This window comes from Phyllobates terribilis, unplaced genomic scaffold, assembly GCF_046119375.1.
Source record: "Phyllobates terribilis strain yellow unplaced genomic scaffold, ASM4611937v1 Scaffold_1__5_contigs__length_1240528914, whole genome shotgun sequence".
In the NCBI taxonomy this organism is placed as follows: Eukaryota; Metazoa; Chordata; class Amphibia; order Anura; family Dendrobatidae; genus Phyllobates; species Phyllobates terribilis.
Genome location: NW_027362761.1, coordinates 139,957,152 through 139,982,853, shown reverse-complemented (window position 1 = coordinate 139,982,853; position 25,702 = coordinate 139,957,152). Strand labels below are relative to the sequence as shown.

Genomic DNA, 25,702 nt, shown 5'->3' with positions numbered 1-25,702 from the left:
GGGGTGCCATTTACAGATGGCAGACCACATATCTCCACCCATTGTGGTATCATAATGTCAGCTCCTGTCCCACGTTACATTATAAGTGTTATGGGGGCCGATCTCTGTGATGGGGGAAGGGCACTAAAATAGTATATGTCTTACACAACAATCTACCTGATAGAAGACTGAAGACCGGGACACAGAGCCGCCGAATACAAGAGACACAAGCAGTGTCGGATTGGGGTGCCAAGGGCCCACCAATAACCATCTCCAGGTTCCCACTATTCAGCTACATACAAATGTGACATTATCCTCAATCACATTTATATAACAATGATCTGGGTAGATTGTTACATGAGTAAGATGCTGCCTCTGTTTGTACATAGTGATTCACGTATATAGTGCCAAGTGCTGCTCATATAAGAGGGTGGTGGCCACTCCTGCACAGGGGCCCACTGGAGAATTCTCCTGTGGGCCAGTCCAAGCCTGTGTACTAGACTTATTTTTATTAATTTAACCGGAACACAACATTTTAATGAATAGGACAGGTAGACCGTATTTGCTGATCACGCACGCGCCCATGCAAGTATCTGCAGATTCAACACCACTAGCCCCATTCGCCTCTGAATGCAGAAGAGTGTAACACAGAAATAATCCTTTGAAGAACAATTGACTGCTTTCCACCCGACATGATTTCTTTTCAGTCACACATCACTACTACTATAAAAGTAAAAAAATAATACACTGAATGATGACCGTCTCTTTCCAAGATTTATTTAAGCCTTCAATACAAAAGCACAACCAATTGTCAGACACAGCATTATATTTACATAGCAGGCTTAATGTGCACAGTAAACAACCATTTAAAAAAATGAACCAAAGTTTGTACTAAAAAAAACAAAAGTTATGAATTTCAAGTCCACTTTCCTAACAATTTTCACTGCTATATAAAAAATATAACATTTCTTAGTTGTCTGCACAAATACAACATGGAATCATACAGAGAACAGGTATTAGGAGTTCTACAGCATACAGTCTATTAAAAAACATAGACTAAAACTAATGGATTCTTTTATGAAAGAAGGTTTAAAGAGATGAGAACTTCTCAATATGCAGGTTTATTCTTCTCGGGTTGTAAGGTTATGACGGTAATTACTTGCTGTATTAATAAAGACTGATTAACAAGCTTCCACAACACATTTTTTTGAAGGTGCACTAACATTCCTTCAACACTTCACTTGATAAATTCCTTAATGTATGGCATTTTACTAAATAACGATTTTACTTATATGATGTATATGTCTGCATTTTGGGATAGTTCGCATAGCATCTACCCCCCTACATTTATATCTGGAAATCCTCTAAGCAAATAAAGTATTCATTATCCGATAAGTGTCTTTGGAAGCAAAACTGGAACTACCCATAAAACGGAATGTATATAGCAAAATGTGCAGATTACAATAAACGTTACTAGCAATTTTATTATTTTAATTAGGTCTCCCTTATTTTTATGGTGCTATCAGGTGACTTCTTATAGTTCACTATATGAAACGGCCACAAAGTTACCTAGATTATTTCACATATCATTCAGAACACTGGTTAACTGCTTCCTGATTCTCTTGATTATGTTTGGACTTTGTAGAGACATTAAAATGTAAAAGATGAATTTACTTTTAACACATGAAAGGCCACAGGTCTTTTCAGATGTTCTCAAACATGTAGAAATTAAAATATAGTTTAATGTATAGTCCATGATTCACAACAGCAAAATCATCTAGCCTGTAGCAAGTAATGTTAAGGAATGAAATAACTGTGTAAAGAACCTAAATACTGTATAAAGAGCAAAAAAAAAGTTCCAGGAAGGCAGCTCAACAGGAGAAACCATTAGAATATCTGAAGCACATTTATGGTCAAAACTGAAAGAAAAAATATTCTCAAATAAAATAGTGTTTTGCCTCCACTGAATAATGTCTTTCAATCCGAACAACAAATACTGCAGATACAAAAGGATTTAAAACACTGAGCAGTCTAAAATATTTGTCAAACTGTCACAAAAGTTCTCCCAAAAGGGTGGATAATCATCTTCACCTAGTTGTCCGAGTCATCGCTGGTGTGCTTGCTGACTTCAGTTCTGGGAACAGATGAGAAGGAACATAAAAATAAATTCAACATAGGGTTAATATTGTGAACTATCACTAATATTCCTGCTAAAAATCAGCAATAAAAATATATCTATCTAATGAAAGAAGTGAAGAGTACCCCACATAACCACAACACAGTGGAATATCACCACCCATCACACACTTACAGATACCCTAAAAGAAATCATCATGAAACCAAACTTAGAGGAAACCTGCCATGTCGTTTTGAGCCCCTAAGATCGCCTCAAGTTCAGAAATAGCCGGTTTCTCAGTATATCCTACATGCACGATTAATGCTAGACCAACCCTGCATATCTGCAAAAAAGCAATTTTGGATGCCAACCACATTAAATGTAAAGTTGGATCGACGGGCTGAACACTGCCTGAGGTTGTACGGCTCCCTGTGCATATCTTTACAGTGCTGCCAGCTTTCCAGGCCTGTGCAGGGCAGCTGCATGTACTTCAGGTTCATCAATGCATTGCACATACTCAGGGTACAGAGGTGACCAGCCTTGCTTACTCTGCTACCTCTCTTGAGTTGTAAGAAGAGGTAAAGCCTGTTAGTCACCACCACTTTCTGAGCATGCACAGTGCGCTGATGAAGCTGGAAATGTAAATACCTTTACTGCGCATGCTTAGGGAGACGACGATTAGAAAAGGATAGTGTTCAGTCTATCAATCAAACCCTGGAGGGTGTGATTAAAGGCTCAGAAGTGAGACTGCTTCAGGATCCAGCAGCATCCATCTGACTGAAAGAAGGTAAGTAAAGGGTTTGTCTGGTGAATACATGTTATCAACTAGCCACTGGACAGGCGATAACTTATTGAACGGTGGGGGTCCGAAAACGGAGACCGACATCAATCAGCAGATTTGGGGCACCTTTGTCCCTGTTAGAATGGAGAGCCAGTGTAACAGGGATTAACCCCTTCCCGACCCGTGTCACACCGTTTGTGACATGGAAATCAGTTCGTTCCCGACCCGTGTCACAGCGTGTGTGACATGGAGGGATCGCGCCCCTGCAGCGCCTGCGAGAGGGGTCGCTCAGGTGTCACAGTTGCTACTGCAACTGGACATCCTGAAGTTGACCCCACGGGGGGTGGATTAACCCCCCCGTGCCTGGGACCCCTCCGATTGGCAGTTTCATTTTCTCTTTTAGTGAAACTGCCAATCGGAATGAATTAAATATTTCACCAATGAAAATTGGTGAAATATTTAAATATGGGCATGGCCTGATGCTTATAGCATCAGCCATTGGCTGGGGGGAGTGTCATCTGTCCCCCTCCTCCCCCCAGATCTGATTGGGGGGCTAGCGTCACATGGATTAGCCCCAATCAGATATGGAGGGTTGTCTGAAACTCCCCAGCTCCTTCCCATCCCTGGATCGTCTGCTGCGGACCCCGTGGACCCTCTGCTGCGGACCCCGTGGATCGCGTTTGCCGCCGCCGCTGATCCGCAGCAGGTAGTATTGCCCCCACTCCCCCCCTCCACCCCCCCCCCCTTCACCCCCCCTCCACTTTCATACCTGCACCCCGACCTCCGCTCCCTCTCCCACGTCTTCATCCATCGGCTGCTGCTCTCCTTCTGACAGCCGGTGGACTGTGATCACAGGCAGCAGCAGGCTCAGTGTAAATGCCCTGCTCCTGTGATCAAACCCACCATCCCCCAGTCCCAGTGATATCACCCCCCACCTCCCAATAATCACCCCCTCCCCCAGTGTTCACCCCCCCCTGTCCCCAGTGTTCACCCACCCCATCCAAGTGATCACCACCCCCCCCCCCGCAAACCCAGTGATCACCCCCCTGCTCCTGCCGGCTCCTGCTCCCCTTTCTGCCCCAGTAATCACCCCCCTGATGCTGCCGGCCTCCTACCTCCCTTGCTGCTGCTGCTGGCTCCTCCATCTCCTTAGCCCCCTCCTACGCCTGACCGCCCCCTACGCCTGACCGCCTAAGGTTACACCAAGCACACACACACACACACACGTACACTCACACTATAATAAAGTTCCGATTTTTATTTTTTTTTACACACGCACACAGCACACAAAATGTCCCACCCATCCCGCTCATCCCAGTCTAGGGCGTACTCAGCTGAGGAGGCTATGTCAGGTTGGTGTGTGTGTTGTAGTGTATGTGAGGTTGTGTGTGTGTGTGGTGTATACACTACAATATACCACACCGCACACCAACCTGACATACACTACATACACTCCTTCCCTTCTGAGCCCTGCCGTGTGCCCAAACAGTGGTTTATGACCACATATGAGGTATCAGTGTACTCAGGAGAAATTGACCAACACATTTTAGGATGCATTTTATCCTGTTACCCATGTGAAAATTAAAAAATTTAGGCTAAAAAAAAATTTTTGTTAGAAAAATTAAAATGTTCATTTTTTTCTTCCATGTGGCTTTAGTTCCTGTGATGCACCTGAAGGGTTAATAATCTTCTTGAATGTAGTTTTGAGTAGCTTGAGGGGTGCAGTTTTTGGAATGGTGTCACTTTTGGGTGTTTTCTGTCATGTACACCCCTCAAAAGGACTTCAAATGTGATGTGGTCACTAAAAAAATGGTTTTGTAAATTTTGCTGGAAAAAAGATAAATTGCTGATGAACTTTGAACCCTTCAAACTTCCTACCAAAATTTTTTTTTTTCCAAAATTGTGCTGATGTAAAGTAGACATGTGGGAAATGTTATTTATTAACTATTTTGTGTCACATCACTCTCTGGTTTAGTAGAATAAAAATTAAAAATTTGAAAATTGCAAAATTTTCAAAAATTTTCCCATATTTTTGATTTTATCACAAATAAACGCAAATATTATCAACTTAAATTTAACACTAACATGATGCCCAATATGTCACGAAAAAACTATCTCAGAATCGCTAGGATCCGTTGAAGTGTTCCAGAGTTTTTACTTCGTAAAGGGACACTGGTCAGAATTGACAAAAATGCCAAGGTCTTTAGGGTCAAAATAGGCTGGGTCCTGAAGGGGTTAAAATGTCCTCTCAGGGATAAAATTCCACGTTCTGTTTGCCTATAAGGGTCTCAGGAGTAGGACCTCCTCAATTCTACAAGTTATCACTAAACCGTGAGAATTGATGATATTGTTTTTGCTAGACAACCATTATAACCTAAGGCACGCGACCACACTCAAAGTAGTATTTTTAGAAATATGCAGAGTCGATTGGGCATTAAAGTACCATGTTGGTAGGATTGGAGGCTGTGTAGGGGTGGGCAAAATGATGCTACCTAGTCGCTTTAAACTATTCCCAGTTTGGACAGAGCCCGGTTTCGGTGTGTTCGTTCTGGCAATGAATTAACATTATATTCAAACATTTCTACATAGCTAATTTTTGTAAAAGAGACAGTGTTATAGACCCAGCATTCTGTATAGAGTAGACCCGCCATTCTATTATACACATGAGGCGGCATTTGATACAGATTACTCTTGACAAAAACTGGCAAAGTGGAAGCTTTGTAATACTATCTATCTGTTAATTCACCGGACTAAACACACTGAAGCGTTACAACCCTTGTATTGACTAAGTGCATGGGATCATAGCCATCCCAGCACCAAACTGGCAAGCTGAGTGCAAGCTTATATTATGATATGGACAGATCCACGGCCATGACTCTTCCTTCCAAACATTTGGAGGAAGAAGAAAGTCGAATCTGAACTGAATAGTATAGAAGCACACTGCAACCCATCCAGTAACTGTTCACAGTAGTGAAGAGATGCATACATCACTATGAAAGCCTGAGTGAAGAGATGCATGTCCATACATTAAGGTGTGTATAGGTCCTGCAGGGTGTGGATTAGTTGTAATTATTATTTAAGTCTCAGAACTCAAGCAATTGTTGGATCAATGAGTGAAAACTATTCATTGTAAAGCAAGTGGTTTCAAGCAAATAGCATTTGAGTTGTTTTACATTTTAGCCTGCATTCAAGATGTGGGGTTATGTGGGGGTGGAAGTAGCCGGTCTGACATCACATCTAAATTTTATACATACAGAGGCCTAATTTATAGTAATTAACACCTTCCCTACACAGCTTATTCAGTTTTTTCCTCCCCTTCTTTCAAAAACCATAACTTTATTTTTCTGTCCACATGAGGGCTTACTTTTTTGCTGGGAGAGACAATTTATTTATACAAAACTTTGAGATACATGATGACAATTTGATCTCTCCTTCTAGATTTTTTTTTTTAGGGTGTTAAGGAGAACAAATCTCCCCCTCCTACCCGCAATTTTGGGGTTTTTAATTTCTCTTCATTGCGTTTACCGAAAGGGTTAATTTTATATTTTTGATAGATCAGACTTTCATGGATGTGGCGATACCACATATGTGTATTTTTAATAGGGGAGAAAGGGGGTGAGTAGTACTATTTTTTTTATTTAAATACTTTTTTCTTTTGTTAAAAACTGTAATTGTTAGTCCCAATATGGGACTAGAACCTGCGATCGTCTGATCGCTTGTACTTTATATAGCAATACCACAGTATTGCTGTGTTTAGCAAAACTTATGGCCTCCTTTTGAAGCTCAGCCACAGACTGGGTTTCAATGGAGCTTCGTGATGACCGGTACAGAGGTCATTAACAGATGCACGGCTGTCATAGCAACCCATTAACACCTCAAAATCATGTCATGGGGCAGCCGATGGGTACATAAAATGATGCACTCTCATGCTGGCGTGCGGTTATTGCTGCTGTCGGAGATTGACACAGCCATTATATGCCAAGTATTGGGCGGGCTCATCTTGTGAGCCCACTCCATACACCGAATGCTAACTTGTGCAATACATGTATATTGGATGGTGGGAAGGGGTTAATACGCAGGCTTCAAAGAGACAAAACCTTAGCATGACATGTAACTTCTGAAAGTACATTTTGATACCTTATACGTAGGATAGGCCATAAATAATTAGATTAAGGACAACCTGTTAGCGCCATCTCTATTTCATTGTTTGAACAGGTACAGCGGTTCATCACTTGCAGTACTTGGCATGTAGGCACCATGCCAGTGTAAGAATCTCCATCATTCATAAACATTTTGCAGCAAACAATCTGGAAACAGCTTCTTACCGTTTAGTACTTTTGTCCTCCTTATCATTTTCCTCACTACTGTCTCCATTCTGTTGTACTTGTTCCTTTGTTTCCCGACCACCATTTACAGCTTTTGTATCTAGAAGATAAACATTTTGGAGTTTTGCCAGGAATTGTTCATTGCAACACACCAAACAAAGCACTAACCATTCCTTAGATGTCTGGCTAAAAATGTACGGTTTTCCCACAGACATGGGGCTTAACCCCTTTCTGACGTTGGGTGTAATAATTCGTACCTGCGTCCTGGGCCTATTGGACCTGATAAGTATTATTACGCCGTGGCGATCGGGCCCGCAGAGGCTGTGCTGGCGCGATCGCCGCCGGGTGTCAGCTGTGACGATGTGCTGGGAGCGGTGCCGCACAGCTCCCGGCATATTAACCCCCGAAATGATGCGATCGAAGTCGATAGCAGCATTTCCAGGGCAAGCATCGGTAAGAGCGCTCCCTCTTACCTTCTATCCGGAGTCCTGCGCTGTGTATCCAGGTCTGGATAGTTGCCATGGTAACCTGATGTCGTCATGACGACATCCCGGGTCACCAGGCATCAACATGTTAGCTAGATTGTGCTCAGTGCACAATCTACCCAACTTGTGTGTGCAGGGCTGACAGCGTGAACAGCATAGGAGATGATGCTTCATCCTTATGGTGTGCAAGTGATCAGCCTTCCAATAATGAAAGTCCCATAGTGGGACAAAGTGTAAAAGTTCAAAAAAAGTCTCAGAAAGTAAAAAAAATTGTAAAAATAATTTTTTAAAAAAAAGAAAAAATAATCCAAAAAATGAAAATATACTGTACCTATAAATAAATATTATAATGAAAAAAAAAACAAAAAATAAAAGTACACATATTTGATATGGCCGTGTCCGTAACGACCTGACTTATAAATATGTCCCACTAGCTAACCCCTTTAGTGAACACTGTAAAAAAAAAAAAATAAACAAAGCAAAAAAAAATTTTTTTTAGGTCGCTTTATTCTGAGAGCTATAACTTTTTTATTTTTCGTCTGATGGAGCTGTATGGTGGCTTATTTTTTTCAGGACAAGATGATATTTTCAGCGGTACCATTTTTATTTACATTTGTCTTTTTGATTGCGTTTTATTCCATTTTTTTTTGTTTAATCGGTATGATGATAAACCATAGTTTTTCTTTAAAATAATTTTTATTGTGTAAAAGCGCCAAAAACATAAAAAAAACTATATAAATGTGGTACCGCTGTAAACGTACTGACCCGAAAAATAAAGCTGTCTTATCAATTTTACCACACGCGGAACGTGTGGTAAAATTGTTTTGGAATTGTTGGTTTTTGTTTATTCTGCCTCTCAAAAATCGGAATAGAAAGCGATCAAAATATGTCACATGCCCGAAAATGGTACCAAGAAAAACGTCAACTTGTCCCGCAAAAAACAAGCTGTTCCATAACTCTGTCGACCGAAATATGGAAAAATTATATGGGTCTAAAGTAACATTTTTGTGAAAAGAGTTAAATGTTCACTTTTTTCTTCCATATTCCAAAAATTCCTGTGAAGAACCTGAAGGGTTAATAAACTTCTTGAAGGTGGTTTTGAGCACCTTGAGGGGTGCAGTTTTTAGAATGGTGTCACTTTTGGGTATTTTCTGCCATAAAGGCCCCTCAAAGTGAATTCAAATGTGATGTGGTCACTAAAAAAAATGGTTTTGTAAATTTTGTTGTAAAAATGAGAAATCGCTGGTCAACAACAAAAAAAATTTTGGTTCCAAAATTGTACTGATGTAAAGTAGACATGTGAGAAATGTTATTTATTAAACTATTTAAGGGCATGAAAATTAAAAGTTTGAAAATTGTGAAATTTTCACCAAATTTCAGTTTTTTTCACAAATAAACGCAAGTGATATCGAAGAAATTTTACCACCATCATGAAGTACAATATGTCACGAAAAAACAGTCTCAGAATCAGTGGGATCCGCTGAAGAGTTTCGGAGTTATTACCTCATAATGTGACAGTGATCAGAATTATAAAGATTGGCCTGGTCATTAACATGCAAACCACCTTGGGAGTAAAGGGGTTAACCCCTTAACAACATCTGACATACTAATACGCGTCTGTGCCCTGGGACTTAAGAGCCAGACCCGTATTAGTACGTCATCGCGATCGCACGCGCACACAGGCTGTGCGGGCGCGATCGCCGCCGGGTGTCAGCTGATTGTCACAGCTGACACCCGGTACTATGTGCAGGGAGCGGTCCTGCACCGCTCCCAGCACATTAACCCCTGCGATGCTGCGATCGAAGTCGATCGCGGCATTGCGGGGGCAAGGGGAGGTGATCGCCGATACTCACCTCCTCTTCCGGCTTCCAGCGCAGTCTGCAAAGGCTTCCCGGGTGTTGCCATGACGACCCGATGTCGTCATGACGACCCGATGTCGCCATGACGACATCCGGGTCACCAGACAGCAGGAAGATTGTTTGGACATGCGCAGTGCATCTCCAAACAATCTTCACACTGTGCACCGCTGACAGCCTGCATGGCATAGGGATGGTGCTCCATTCCTATGCTATGCAGGCGAGCAGAGAAAAAAAAGTGAAAGTCCCAGAGTGGGACAAAGTAATAAAGTGTATAAACTGTCTGAAAGTGGAAAAAAAAAATTGCAAAAAAAAAAAAATAATAAGCCACCAAAAATAAAAATATAAATGTACCCATCAATAAATATTATTATAAAAAAAAAAAAACGAAGCAAAAAACAATGCTTTATCACCATACCGCCAAACAAAAAGTGGAATAACACGCGATCAAAAAGACGCATATAAATAAAAATGGTACCGCTGAAAACGTCATCTCGTCCCGCAAAAAACAAGCCGCCATACAGCTCCATCAGCCGAAAAATAAAAAAGTTATAGCTCTCAGAATAAAGCGATGCTAAAAAATATTTTTTTCTATAAAATAGCTTTTATTGTGTATAAGCGCCAAAACATAGAAAAATGATACAAATGTGGTACCGCTGTAAACGTACTGACCCAAAGAATAAGGCTACCTCATCAATTTTACCACATGCACCTATCTAGATGCATAGTGAGCACTTGGAACCCCAGGTGCTTCACAAATTGATTCATAAAAATGAAAAAGTGTTTTTTTTTTCACTTTTTCGTTTTTACGAATCAATTTGTGAAGCACCTGGGGGTTCCAAGTGCTCACTATGCATCTAGAAAGGTGCCTTGGGGGGTCTAGTTTCCAAAATGGGGTCACTTGTGGGGGAGCTAAAAAGTTTGGGCACAGAGGGGCTCTCCAAACGCAACGTGGTGTCCGCTAACAATTTGAGCCGATTTTCCATTCAATTTGTTAGCGGATACCATGTTGCATTTGGAGAGTCCCTGTGTGCCCAAACATTGGAGCTCCCCCACAAGTGACGCCATTTTGGAAACTAGACCCCCCAAGGCACCTATCTAGATGCATAGTGAGAACTTGGAACCCCCAGGTGCTTCACAAATTGATTCGTAAAAATGAAAAAGTGTTTTTTTTTTCACTTTTTCATTTTTACGAATCAAATTTGTGAATCACCTGGGGGTTCCAAGTGCTCACTATGCATCTAGAAAGGTGCCTTGGGGGGTCTAGTTTCTAAAATGGGGTCACTTGTGGGGGAGCTCCAAAGTTTGGGCACACAGGGGCTCTTCAAACACAACATGGCGTCCGCTAATTATTCAAGCAAATTTTACAATCAAAAAGTCAAATGGCGCTCCTTCCCTTCCGTGCGCCCAAACAGTGTTTTTTCCCCAAATATTGGGTATCTGCGTGCCCAGGGGAAATTGCACAACAAATTTTGGGGTCCATTTTTTCTTGTTACCCCTGTGAAAATAAAAAAAATTGGGTCTAAAGTAACATTTTTGTGAAAAAAGTTAAATGTTCATTTTTTTCTTCCACATTCAAAAAATTCCTGTGAAGCACCTGAAGGGTTAATAAAGTTCCTGAATGTGGTTTTGAGCACCTTGAGGGGTGCAGTTTTTAGAATGGTGTCACTTTTGGGTATTTTCTGTCATAAAGACCTCTCAAAGTGACTTCAAATGTGATGTGGTCCCTAAAAAAATGGTTTTGTAAATTTTGTTGGAAAAATGAGAAATCGCTGGTCAACTTTTAACCCTTATAGCTCCCTAACAAAAAAAAATTTTGGCTCCAAAATTGTGCTGATGTAAAGTAGACATGTGGGAAATGTTATTTATTAACTCTTTTGTGTGACATATCTCTCTGATTTCAGGGCTTAAAAATTCAAATTTTGAAAATTGCAAAATTTTCTAAATTTTCGCCAAATTTCCGTTTTTTTCCCACAAATAAACGCAAGTGATATCGAAGAAATTTTTCCACAATCATGAAGTACAATATGTCACGAAAAAACAATCTCAGAATCAGGGGGATCCGTTGAAGCGTTCCAGAGTGTTTACCTCATAAAGTGACAGTGGTCAGAATTGTAAAAATTGGCCTCGTCATTAACGTGCAAACCACCCTCGGGGCTTAAGGGGTTAAAAAGGGATTACCTGTTGAAATTTTTATTCCATATATCAATACTACATATGAAAATAAGCATCTTTGTAATATATCTTATAAGAGGAATCTGCTTCTTTCCCCTTCTGACTGATCTTTCATTCTCCATTCATGGGTAAAATCTGAAATCAGCAAATACAGACTTTCCTCATTATGGAGATAGGAGATGAGAGTTGCAACTTTGCGTGACAATCTTGCACAAGATGCTTTTTTATTTTAATGAATTCATCAGCGATGGTTCCATGTCAAACTACTTACAAGACATGATGTAACAATTATAATTCAGAGAGAACATCAAAATATAAACTACTGCAGAAATTACCAGAGGTCTGCTCTTTTTCCACTTTCTTATGAGGTCCTCTCTTTCCAGCCTCCTTGCCTTTGTTAGCTTCCTCCTGTTGACGTTGTTCTGCTAGAGACTTATTAAGAACCTGGGTTATTACAGATTCCCCTTCACCAACAAGGAACATGTTTTTGAACTTGCTGTAAAGCATAGTGGCTTTTTCCATTACGACCTGGCTAGCTTTAAATCGCCGAATCTGTGTATTACACAAAAATATAACATTACATTCTCCGTATGAGCAATCATTTAATCTTTTGTCTATTAAAGAGTACCTCCATTGATACACAAAAGCGAGTACAGTGCACGTTTGTGTATATAATTCCTTTTCAAATCACTCACATTGTAAATAGCAGAATGGACAATCAGAATCCTGCACTATAATCATTTTTCTACCAATCACAATACACTAAATTTTCAGCTAGTGTTCCTTTGAACTTTTTGTCTTATCTAAAAAGATGGATAAAACCCTTGGTCTACAAATGATAGCCCTTTAACAATGTGAACGGCATAAAAACTTGTATGGCTATGTTCATATATCAGCTGTCTTCTGCTAAAGGGTGTTTTTACAATCTGGACACAAAAAATGACATTTATGCAGTATTTTCAATGGTCTGTATTGGGATGTGAATTCACATGGTATCGGCAATCAATTCCAACCAAAATTGTACTCCAAAAAACAAATTGCGCTCCTTCGTTTCCAAGTCCTGCAGTAAGCCAAACAGCAGTTCTCAATCACATATGGGGTACTGCCACGTTTGGGAGAGATTAAGCAACAAATTGAGAGATTTCTTTTTCCAACTACCCCTTATAAAAATGTATAGTGTGGAGATGAGCAACATTATAGTGGAAAACATTCACTGGAAGGCTTACTAAAGTATTCACTCCCCTTGACTTTTTACCTATTTTGTTACATGAAGACAAACACCATGAAGACCAAGGAGATCTCTAAACAAGTCAGGGGCAAAGTTGTGGAAAAGTACAAGTCAGTTTTGGGTTATAGAGAAAAATATCCCAATCTCGGATGATTCCCCAGAGCACCATCACATCCATCATCATCAAATGGAAAGAACATGGTACCACCACAGGTAACTCCAGAAGGAGCTGCAGAATTCCCAAGCAGAGACTGAAGTATCTATCCATATGACCACAATAAGGCGCACACTCCACAGAGGTGGCTTTTATGGAAGAGTGGGCAGAAAAAAAAATCTCAAAATTGTAAGGCTTGTTTTCAATTTGCCAAAAGACATGTGGGAGAATTCCCAAATGTATGGAAGAAGGTGCTGTAGTCAGATGAGACGGAAATTGAACTTTTTGGCAACCAAAGTAAACGCTATGTCTAGAGCCAAACCAACAGCTCATCACCCCAAGACCCAAGAACACCATCCCCACAGTGAAACGTAGTGGCAGCATCATGCTGTGGGGATGTTTTTCGACAGCAGGGATAGGAAAAATGGTCCAAGTCGAGATGGATGGTGCAAAAATAATAAAAATTCTAATAACCCACCACGACAGCACACAGGAGGATGTAACCCCACCCTAATAGGGACAAGAAATACGAAGAGGTTTAAATAGCCCCTCCCACATCGTCCCTCCAGTGTTATTACAAAGGACCACAAGAGTATAGATGCTTCAAATTAATTTTTATTTCTACTGATCAAGCTGTCGTAGAAACAGAAAGCGAGGGGGAGGGAATTACCCGTGCTGTCGTGGTGGGTTATTAGAAACCAAATTACCGGTAAGTCTAATTCTATTTTCTCTAATAACCCCCATGACAGCACACAGGAGGTATACCAAAGATATACTAGGGAGGGACAATAGCCTGCAGGACCTTCCTTCCGAAGGCTCAATCTCCAACAGACATTAGGTCTAGTCTGTAGTGTTTGGAGAAAGTATGAATTGAGGACCATGTGGCAGCTCTGCAAATCTGCTCGATGGATGCGCTGGCTTTTTCAGCACAGGAGGCAGATATCGCCCTTGTCAAATGGGCCTTGAGCTTTGATTTGCATGAGGTAGATCCTGGATCCGTAATCGCCCTCTTAATCCAGTTGGCTATTGTGGATTTTGCGGCTTTCTTTCCTTGGACCTTGTGTATGGACAAATAGGTTCTTGTCTTTCCTTCCTTCTTCTGTTTCCTGAAGATAGTGCAGTACTATTCTCCGAACGTCCAGAGTGTGGAATTCCATCTCTTTTTTGTGTTTTGGGTTGTCACAAAAAGATAGAAGGATTATCTCCTGAGATCTGTGGAAATTTGAGACCACCTTAGGTAGAAATGAAGGGTCAAGTTGGAAAATTAGACGATCTTCCAGGATTCTCAGGTAGGGTTCGTTGACCGAAAGGGCCTGTAGTTCAGACACTCTTCTGGCTGTAGTTATTGCCACCAGAAAAGCTGTTTTCCAGGTTAGCCTGTACAGTCTTATGGTTGATAAGGGCTCAAAGGGTGGAAGGGTTAACCCTTTCAGAACAATGTTAAGGTCCCAGGGGGGGAACCAGGTCTGTTACTCTAGGGTGGATGCGGGTGGCTGCTGTCATAAATCTTCTCACCCACTGATGTTCCGCTAGTCTTTGATCGAAGTATGAACTTAACGCCGCTACCTGCACCTTAAGAGTACTAGGTCTGAGACCTTTGTCCAGACCTTCTTGTAAAAAGTCTAGAATCTGAGCCACATGAGCCCTATGATGGTCTGGGCGAGTGGGTGTACACCACCTTAAGAAGGTTTTCCAGATCTTATGGTAAATGGTGTTACAGGTTTCCAGCTCTTCTGGAGAGTTTTGATGACTTTCTCTGAGAGGCCTCTTGTTTTTAATAACAGGAATTCAGAAGCCAGGCAGTTAGGTGTAGTCTCTCGGGATCCGGATGGTGAATAGGTCCCTGGAGAAGGAGATCCTTGATGGGAGGAAGGATTAGAGGGCTCTCCACACTCAGACTGGTTAACTTTCCGAACCAACTTCTTTTTGGCCAGCGAGGAGCCACTAGGATTACTCTTGTCCCTTCGGTCCTTATCTTCTGTAAGGTTTTTGAAAGGATAGGTAGTGGGGGAAAGGCATACGCTAGTTTGAATTCCCATTTGTAAGCGAATGCGTCCACGCCCAGGCAAGGGCCGTTTGGATTCAGGGAGAAATATTGAGGTACTTTCGCATTCTGGTGTCCGGCAAAGAGATCTACCTCTGGACAGCCCCATCTCTCGACTAACATCTGGAAGATGTCTGGGTTTAGGCTCCACTCTCCTGGATGAATCTTTGTTCTGCTTAAGAAGTCGGCCTGGATATTGACTGAACCTTTGATATGAAGAGCCGACAAGGATAGAAGATGTTCTTCGGCCCAGGAGAATATTCTTGCGGAGATGGCTTTTAAGCTTTCGTATCTTGTGCCCCCTTGATGACGAAGGTGGGCTACCGTGGTGATATTGTCTGAAAATATCTGAATGTGAGATTTCTGGACCAGAGGCTCTGTTGCTCTGAGGACTTCCTCTATGGCTTTTAGTTCTCTGAAATTTGATGAGTGTTGGCTCACCTCTTTGGTCCATATACCCTGGAATAGCTCTTGGGAGACCATGGCTCCCCATCCCTTTTCGCTGGCATCCACCTTTATGGTTACCAGCGGATTCTGGATCCATGGTACTCCTCTGTTCAGATTTTTTCCGTTCAGCCACCAGAATAGAGAGGTCCTTACTCGTGGTGGTATAGGGATTCTCTTGTTCAGAGACCGTGGGGATCCGTCCCAATTCGTAAGGATGTGGGTCTGTAATATTCGGGTATGTGCCTGAGCCCAGGCCACCATCTCAATACAGGATGTCATAGACCCGAGGACCGACATGGCGTCTCTTAATGATACTAATCTTCTGCTCCTTAGGACATTGATTTTTGCTTTTATCATGATCTGTTTTTGTTTGGGCAGGAATGACATCTGGTTGTGGGAATCCAATAGTACTCCTAGAAATGTTTTTGTCATGGAGGGAACCATATCTGATTTTTTCTGGTTCACTAACCAGCCCAGAGACGATAGGATCTGAGTGGTCAACTATAGATGTTCTCGGAGTACTGGTACTTAGGGCCCGATTAATAACAGGTCGTCGAGGTATGATACTATTGAAATGTTCTGACCCCTGATATAAGCCATGAGTTTTGTAAATATTCGCAGGGCTGATGAAAATCCAAATGGGAGAATATTGAATTGATAGTGGACTATTTGATCCCCCTGAGCCACTGTGAATCTTAGGAACCTCCTGTGAAGTGGATGTATGGGGATGTGGTAATATGCATCCTGGAAGTCGATTGTGGCCATGACATGGTCCTGTCCTATCAGGGGGACCGTCGACCTGATGGATTCCATCTTGAATCGTTGGTAGTGGATATACTGATTCAGTGGCCTTAGATTGATTATAACTCGGTGTGAGACATTAGTTTTTTTATTAGGAAAAGTCTGGAATAATGTCCTGTGCCTATCTCTCTTGTAGGAACCAGGGATATCACCCCTGAGGACAATAGTTCTGTAAGACCGGATATCAGGGTGGCCTGACGACTCAGAGGAGAGCGGTGTTTATCCTCCTATCCTACAGAGAGGATAAGGTTAAGTTATTTTTACTCTGAACTCGACAACCCTCAGGACCCATGGGTCTGAGCACATTTCTTTCCACTGAGTGAGAAAACTCGAGATGCGGCCCCCCGATTGTCCTGACGTCATGGTCTGTTCCGACGTTGGTTTTGGGAGAGAAAAAGATTTTTGCCTCCTCTACCTTTTGGGTAGCTCCATCATCCCGTTTTGCCTTTACCCCTATATTGAGGGGTCTGCTCTTGGGAGGGACGAAAAGGCCTCTTCCTCGGATTCCTAAGTTCTGGGAGGGCCTTCTTCTTGTCTGAGGCCTTCTCTAGAAGATCATCTAGGGCTGGCCCAAACATGTATTTCCCCTACAAGGGAATGGAACACAACTTCATTTTTGATGCCACGTCGCCGTTCCAGGATTTCAACCATAGGGTTCTTCTTACAGAGTTTGATAGCCCAGATGCTCTTGCCGCCACTCTCACGGATTCTGCAGAAGCATCTGCTAAAAACACCGTAGCTTTCTGTAGAAGCGGTAGGGATGCCAAGAGGTCTTCTCTGGGGGTGCCTGAAACTAGGTGTTCCTCCAGTTGATCTAGCCAACGAGCCATTGATCGATCTATGCTCGTAGATACTGCATTAATAGTGTTGCCGAGGTCTCCCAGGATTTTCTGAGTAGTCCCTCCATTTTGCGTTTCAAGGGGTCTTTTAATTGAGAGGAATCTTCAAAGGGCAGTGTGGTTTTCTGTGCTACTCGTGCAATTTGGATATCCACTCTTGGGACTTCAGACCAGCATTCTGGCGTCTCATTGTCTACAGGAAATCTATCCCTTAACTCTGTATTTAATCTCTTTTCTGGAGATTCCCACTACTCAGACTAAGTCCCTAATACTCTGGTGTATAGGGAACAATAATTTTTTCCTGGGACGTAGCCCCCCAAACATCTGATCTTGTACTGTTTGGGGCACTTTTTCTTCCTCTACCTCCATAGTTCTCCTTACTGCCATGGGGAGTTCCTCCAAGTTATCTGATGGAAAGTAATATCTCTCTTGTTGGGAGTTATCAGGGGTTGGACTTAGTTCACCTTCCTCTGGAAGATCTTCCGAGATATATATCTCCTCTTGAGAGTCTTCCTCCCCTCCCTCTGGTGGGCCAATTTTCCTCTTTTTGGCTGCTAAGGGAGTAGATGTAGAACCCTGACTAGGTGAGGGCGTAGGGAGAGTGACCGAGGCTAAGGAGGATTTGATCTCCTGACGTACAATCCCCTTTATCTCCTCCATTAAGGAAGGTTATTCCTGCCTGATAATCTTCTCCGTACAGTCCTTGCATAGGGGCTTTCTATGGGAGGACGATAGTTTTTTTGTACAGATGGGACATCTGCGTGACGGTTTAACTTTTTCTCCAGATGCAGGTTCCTTGTCCCCCTACAAGAGAGGGGAGAAGGGGAGGGGAGCTATAATCACTATTTCCTGCATCTGGGAGATGGACTACCAGTGCCATACTTACTGGGACCAGACCAGCGTTGGGCTCTACAGATGCAGAGCGAGAAGCTTCAACAGACATGGTTTTGTCCTACCTGTAGATGTCTTCCTGTCCAGGGCTCCTTTTATGGGCGACCGGACCAGAACCAGCCTCTCTTTAGAGGGCTCCTCCCCCGGTGTCCAGGTGAAGATTTCTGATCACCGGCGGCATTCCGCTCTTTTTCCCCCATAGCTTTTTGATGCGGTCCACAGTGTGTAGTGCCGGCGTCCCTGCCCTCTGCTAGGCAGGGACGCTGTTCCCCTCACCGCTCTGCTCCGTGCCCGGCGTCCCTCTCCCGCTCTGCTGGCAGCGCGCGCTCCTTCCCGGCCACTGTGCTTAGGGCACGCGCGTGCGCCCTCCCTCCCTCTTAAAGGGGCCGCGCGCGCCGTCCTAAGGAGTCCCCGGCCAATGGCCGGAGGACTTTACCATATATAAGGCACCTCCTCCAAAATGGAGGTGCCCGAGCAATGTTGTTGCACCGTTCTACTCTGCTTCAGCCCTCAGGTCCCTTGCCAGTTACCTGCCAGATTCCTGCCAGCTTGCTGTCCTAATCCTGCCTGATTTCCTGTTACCTGCCTGCCTGCCTGAAGTCCGACGGTCTGCCTTACAACTCCGGTCAGTCTGTCTAAGGACCAACTTGCCCGCTCACCTGGGAGCGCACATCAGCTACCTGCCTGCTTGCATGAGGTCCGACGGTCTGCCTTACAACTCCGGTCAGTCTGTCTATGGACCAGCTTGCCCGCTCACCTGGGAAAGCTTCTCCGCTACCTGCCTGCTTGCCTGCCCGGAGACTCCGCTGTCACGTGCTGTGACCACCAGCTATTCCAGACTCTTGCCCGCTCACCTGGGAGCGCTTCTCCGCTACCTGCCTGCTTGCCAGCCCGGAGGCTCCGCTGTCACGTGCTGTGACCACCAGCTATTCCAGACTCTTGCCCGCTCACCTGGGAGCGCTTCTCCGCTACCTGCCTGCTTGCCTACCTGGAGGCTCCGCCGTCACGTGCTGTGACCACCTGCTATTCCAGAGACTCTCGCTTGCTCACCTGGGAGCACACATCCTCCATCTGCCTTGCTAGCCTACCTGGAGGTTCAGCCATCACAGGTCGTACATACCCTTTACCCTGAGACTGCCCTGATCACTTGCCGTGACCTCCAGCCCGTTCTTCCAGAGACTGCCCCGGTCACTTGCCGTGACCTCCAGCCCGTTCTTCCAGAGACTGCCCTGATCACTTGCCGTGACCTCCTGCCCGTACACCCAGAGACTGTCCCGGTCACCTGCTGTGACTGCCTGCCTGGTCGCCACCCGCTCCCTTACAAGGACCGCTCCCTTGTATAGTAGCCCAGAGGTTCCGCCTCCCAGACCCGTTACAGTTTGCTCGGGCCATGGAACCCGGTGGCACCCAAGCTCCCTCGCTCTCGGACCTGTGTCATGAACTGTCCCGTCAGAGGTCCCAACAGGAGTCCATCCTGGGTCACCTGCGGAATGTCAATACTCGCCTGGACACTCTGACTGCTCCACCAACAACCTCCGCCAGTGCCATGTCTCGCAATCCGGCAGCTCCGCTGTCCACTAACACCATGATATCCTACCCCGGACCTCGGCTTTCTGCACCTCCTCGCTTCGGAGGCGACTCAGCCCAGGCTCGGGGCTTCATAAATCAGTGCACCCTGCACTTTGAACTATTGTCCCACCAGTTTATCTCCGACCGAGCCAAAATTGCATTCATCATGTCCCATCTCACCGGGGAGGCCCTGGCCTGGCTAAATCCTCTATGGGAGAGAGGAGACCCCCTGGTGTCCAACTTGCCTGCTTTTCTCACGGCTTTCCGGAAAGTCTTCGACGAACCCGGACGGAAGACCTCATCCGCATCATCGTTGCTACGCCTCTGTCAGGAAAATCTCACCGTGGGCCAATATGCCATACGGTTCCGTACCCTTGCCTCGGAGCTGGCCTGGGATAACGACGCTCTGGTTTCCGTCTTCTGGGAGGGTCTGTCCGGCCGTATTAAAGATGAACTTGCCGGTCGGGACATTCCTACCACTCTCGATGACTTAATAACTCTTGCCACCCGGATTGACCTACGGTTCCAGGAGCGTGCCAGAGAGGTCACCCGTGAGAGGAGGTTACCACGTCTAGCTCCTACTTTTCAGAAACCCGTCACTCCTTCTGTCTCTAACCAGGTACACCCTCCTGAGCCTATGCAGGTCGACCAGACCAAGATGGTCAAGACCCGTCAGGACTTACGCCGTGCCGAGGGGACCTGCTTCTACTGTGGCAGTAAGGAGCACCGGATCCGTGCCTGCCCGGAGAGGTCGGGAAACGCCTGTGTCTAGGTTCGCTCAGAGAGGTCCACCTAGACAAGAATAAATCCTCTCCATCCCTGCTGTTGTCAGTTTCAATCGTCTACGGGGAGAACCGTTATTTCGAACTAGCCCAACTGGACTCTGGAGCAGCCGGGAATCTTATTTCACAGTCCCTGGTAGAGAAATACCGCATCCCCACCAAACCTCTGGCTGTACCCTTGTCTGTTGCTGCCGTGGATGGGGGGCTCTTACCACGCCCCATCCAACTCATCACCGAATCCATTACTCTGCAGGTGGGAATGCTGCATTCTGAAAGTATCTCCTTCCATGTTCTGCCTGGACTCTCTCACGCCCTCTTGCTAGGCCTACCTTGGCTCCAGAAACATGCACCCATTCTTGACTGGCAGACCGGAGAAGTCCTTCGCTGGGGACAGGGCTGCCATAAGACCTGTCTGGTTCCCGTTCATCCCGTCCGTCCTTCTCCTACCCCAGCTAATCTACCTGGACTTCCGATTCCTTATTGGTCTTATGCTGATGTCTTTAATAAAAAGGAGGCAGAGACACTACCCCCTCATAGACCATACGACTGCCCTATCGACCTGTTACCTGGTACTTCTCCTCCCCGTGGGCGTATTTATCCATTATCCGCTGCTGAGACCCGGTCGATGTCCGAATATATTGAGGAGAATCTGGCCAGGGGATTCATCCGGAAATCTACCTCCCCGGCGGGAGCAGGCTTCTTTTTCGTCAAAAAGAAGGACGGCTCTCTCCGTCCCTGTATAGACTATAGAGGCCTTAACCAGATCACGGTGAAGAATAAGTACCCCCTTCCGCTCATTCCGGAGTTATTTGATCGTCTGAGGGGGGCTAGAATCTTCACCAAACTGGACCTCCGTGGGGCGTACAACCTGGTTCGTATCCGTCAGGGGGATGAATGGAAGACGGCATTCAACACCCGGGACGGCCACTATGAATATCTGGTAATGCCCTTTGGCCTCTGTAACGCTCCTGCCGTCTTTCAAGAGTTGGTCAATGACATCTTCCGGGACTTCTCTACTCCTGCGTAGTGGTGTACCTGGACGACATCTTGGTCTTCTCTCCGGATCTCCAGACTCACCGGAGGGATGTTCGTCAGGTCCTGCTCAGGCTCAGGCAGAACCATCTCTACGCTAAATATGAGAAGTGCCTCTTTGAGCAGACCTCGCTTCCGTTTCTGGGCTACATTATCTCTCAGACCGGCCTACAAATGGATCCTGAGAAACTGTCTGCCATCGAGAAATGGCCCCGACCAGAGGGGTTGAAGGCTATTCAACGGTTCCTGGGCTTCGCCAACTATTACCGCCTCTTCATCCCGCACTTCTCTTCCCGGACTGCCCCAATTTCCGCGCTCACCCGTAAGGGTACTAATCCCAAAGAGTGGCCGCCCGAAGCAGAGGAGGCCTTTCTTTCCCTAAAACAGGCCTTCTCTTCCGCCCCGGTGCTGCATCGCCCGGACGGCAACAAGCAGTTCTTCCTGGAAGTTGACGCCTCCTCCTCTGGAGCCGGAGCGGTACTTACTCAAAAATCATCTTCCGGGAGAATGGTAACTTGTGGCTTCTTCTCCAAACTCTTCTCCTCTTCTGAGCGCAACTATTCCATAGGAGACCGAGAGTTATTGGCCATCAAGCTGGCGTTGGAGGAGTGGCGTTACCTACTCGAGGGGGCTCTTCATCCGGTAATAATTTACACTGACCACAAGAACTTGGCTTACCTCCAGCATGCCCAGAGACTTAACCCGCGCCAAGCCCGGTGGTCCTTGTTTTTTGCTCGCTTTGATTTTGTTCTTCATTTTCGCCCGGCTGACAAAAACGTCAAAGCAGACGCCTTGTCCCGATCCTTTCTGGTGTCCGATCTCGAGGAAGAACCTAAACATATCATCGATCCCGCCAGAGTAATGCAGGTGGCTCCCGTGAGTCTAAATCGTCTCCCTCCCGGTAAGACGTTTGTTTCAGTACCTGATCGGGAGAAGATCCTACACTGGGGCCATTCGTCTAAACTAGCTGGCCACGCCGGTCAGAAAAAGACCCTCCAGCTTATTGCCCGGCACTATTGGTGGCCTACCCTGCACAAGGACATAATAGATTTTGTTTCTGCCTGTGTGTCCTGCGCCCGCAACAAAGTCCCGAGACATCTGCCAGCCGGACGCCTCCTTCCGCTTCCTGTACCTGCTGCCCCCTGGCAGCATATAGCAATGGACTTTATAACTGATCTCCCCGTCTCTGCCGGTTGTACGGTCATTTGGGTGGTCGCTGACCGCTTTTCCAAGATGGCTCACTTTATTCCCCTGCCAGGCCTTCCGTCTGCACCCGAGCTGGCTAAAGACTTTATCCGCCACATCTTCCGTCTTCATGGCCTGCCCCTCCACATCGTGTCGGATCGTGGGGTACAGTTCACCTCACGTTTCTGGAGAGCCACTTGTAAACTACTAGACTTCACCCTGGACTTCTCTTCCGCTTACCACCCACAGTCCAATGGTCAAGTGGAGCGGATCAATCAGAACCTGACCAGTTACCTCCGGCACTTCGTTAATGCCCACCATTCTGACTGGGTGGATCTCCTACCATGGGCCGAGTTCTCTTATAATAATCACGAGAGCGAATCCTCCTCCAAATCCCCGTTTTTTGTAGTCTTTGGTCAGCATCCTCGGATTCCTTTTCCTGTCTCCACCTCTGTGGACAACCCGGCTGCGGAGTCTCTCGTTAGCAAATTTTCCTCCATATGGGAGAGTACCCGGTCCGCACTCCTTCTGTCATCCGAGCGTATGAAAAGACACGCTGACAAAAAACGCCTGGATCCTCCACAATTTCGTCCAGGAGATAAAGTCTGGCTCTCATCTAAATATGTTCGACTCAAGATACCTTCTTACAAGTTAGGACCTCGGTTCATCGGCCCTCTGGAGGTCATCAGTCAGATCAACCCGGTGGCCTATAAATTGAAACTCCCGGCCAACTTACGGATCCCTAACTCCTTCCATGTATCTCTCCTCAAACCCGTGGTGCTTAACTCTTTTTCCAAGTCTACAGGTACGCCTCCTGCTCCGGTTTCTGCTGAGGACGAGTTTGAGGTAGAGAACATTCTTGCCACCAAAAGGGTAAGAGGAAAGACCTTTTTTCTGGTAGATTGGAAGGGGTTTGGTCCTGAGGAGAGAACGTGGGAGCCCCGGGAGAACATCCATGCCCCTCTCATCCTAGCTAAATTTCTATCTGGCCTAAAAAAGGGGGGGCCTAAAGGGGGGGGTACTGTAGTGCCGGCGTCCCTGCCCTCTGCTAGGCAGGGACGCTGTTCCCCTCACCGCTCTGCTCCGTGCCCGGCGTCCCTCTCCCGCTCTGCTGGCAGCGCGCGCTCCTTCCCGGCCACTGTGCTTAGGGCGCGCACGCGCGCCCTCCCTCCCTCTTAAAGGGGCCGCGTGCGCCGTCCTAAGGAGTCCCCGGCCAATGGCCGGAGGACTTTACCATATATAAGGCACCTCCTCCAAAATGGAGGTGCCCGAGCAATGTTGTTGCACCGTTCTACTCTGCTTCAGCCCTCAGGTCCCTTGCCAGTTACCTGCCAGATTCCTGCCAGCTTGCTGTCCTAATCCTGCCTGATTTCCTGTTACCTGCCTGCCTGCCTGAGGTCCGACGGTCTGCCTTACAACTCCGGTCAGTCTGTCTAAGGACCAACTTGCCCGCTCACCTGGGAGCGCACATCAGCTACCTGCCTGCTTGCCTGAGGTCCGACGGTCTGCCTTACAACTCCGGTCAGTCTGTCTATGGACCAGCTTGCCCACTCACCTGGGAGCGCTTCTCCGCTACCTGCCTGCTTGCCTGCCCGGAGGCTCCGCTGTCACGTGCTGTGACCACCAGCTATTCCAGACTCTTGCCCGCTCACCTGGGAGCGCTTCTCCGCTACCTGCCTGCTTGCCAGCCCGGAGGCTCCGCTGTCACGTGCTGTGACCACCAGCTATTCCAGACTCTTGCCCGCTCACCTGGGAGCGCTTCTCCGCTACCTGCCTGCTTGCCTACCTGGAGGCTCCGCCGTCACGTGCTGTGACCACCTGCTATTCCAGAGACTCTCGCTTGCTCACCTGGGAGCACACATCCTCCATCTGCCTTGCTAGCCTACCTGGAGGTTCAGCCATCACAGGTCGTACCTACCCTTTACCCTGAGACTGCCCTGATCACTTGCCGTGACCTCCAGCCCGTTCTTCCAGAGACTGCCCCGGTCACTTGCCGTGACCTCCAGCCCGTTCTTCTAGAGACTGCCCTGATCACTTGCCGTGACCTCCTGCCCGTACACCCAGAGACTGTCCCGGTCACCTGCTGTGACTGCCTGCCTGGTCGCCACCCGCTCCCTTACAAGGACCGCTCCCTTGTATAGTAGCCCAGAGGTTCCGCCTCCCAGACCCGTTACACAGTGGAACGCAAACTGCCGGAAGTGACATCATCCACCGCCTGGCGTCACTTCCGGCGCTCCACATCCTGGAGCCGGCATCGCCCACGCATCCAGGGGGGAGAGGAGGAGTAGATGGACCGGAGAGCTCAGAGAGGCCTCCGGTCAGAAAATCCTGCAGATTTTGCCCGAGAGCGCGGACTGCAGGAGGGGGTCCCGAATCCAGAGGAGACGGGAGCAGCACCTTGAGGAGGAGAGGTAAAGACCGCTCGATCCTCCGAGGCCGGCTAGTAGCTTTCCCCCAGTGCCTGTCGCCGGCCCAGCACACCGGGGATGACCTCTTCATCCCTGATAGGGATAGGAAATAACACTGGAGGGAGGATGTGGGAGGGGCTATTTAAACCTCTTCGTATTTCATATCCCTATTAGGGTGGGGTTACATCCTCCTGTGTGCTGTTGTGGGGGGTTATTAGAGAAATACAGGGATATTCTTGAACAAAACCTGCTTCGGTCTGTCAGTGATTTGAGACTGGGATAGAGCTTTATCTTCCAACAAGACAATGACCCAAAGCATCCTGCTAAAGCAACAATTGAGTGGTTTAAGAAGAAACGTGTAAATGTTTTGGCGTGGCCTAGTCAAAGCCCAGATTTTAATTTAATTGAGAATCTGTGGTCAGACTTGAAGATTGCTGTTCACCCTAGGAAACCATCTAACTTGAAGGAGTTGGAACAATTTTGCCTTGAGGAATGGGCAAATATCTCAGTAGCAAGATGTGGAAAGCTCATAGATTTCGCTAAAGCGACTCGCATCTGTAATTGCTACACATGGAGACTCTATAAAGTACTGAATTTAGGGGGGG

General features: G+C 46.2%; 1 protein-coding gene across 3 annotated transcripts in view; it reads right to left on the bottom strand.

Annotated features, from left to right (window-relative positions):
* Positions 1-740: 740 nt before the first annotated feature.
* PSIP1 (PC4 and SRSF1 interacting protein 1) overlaps positions 741-25,702 on the bottom strand; it is a 121,185-nt gene continuing 96,223 nt past the window's right edge. For all 3 annotated transcript variants that reach the window (XM_073667795.1, XM_073667804.1, XM_073667814.1), the window contains 3 exons: positions 12,053-12,269; positions 7,202-7,301; positions 741-2,113 (listed from right to left, as the gene is read on the bottom strand). In XM_073667795.1, the coding sequence (XP_073523896.1) occupies positions 2,071-2,113; positions 7,202-7,301; positions 12,053-12,269 (360 nt within the window). In that variant the 3' untranslated portion in view covers positions 741-2,070. The remainder of the gene's footprint in view (positions 2,114-7,201; positions 7,302-12,052; positions 12,270-25,702) is intronic.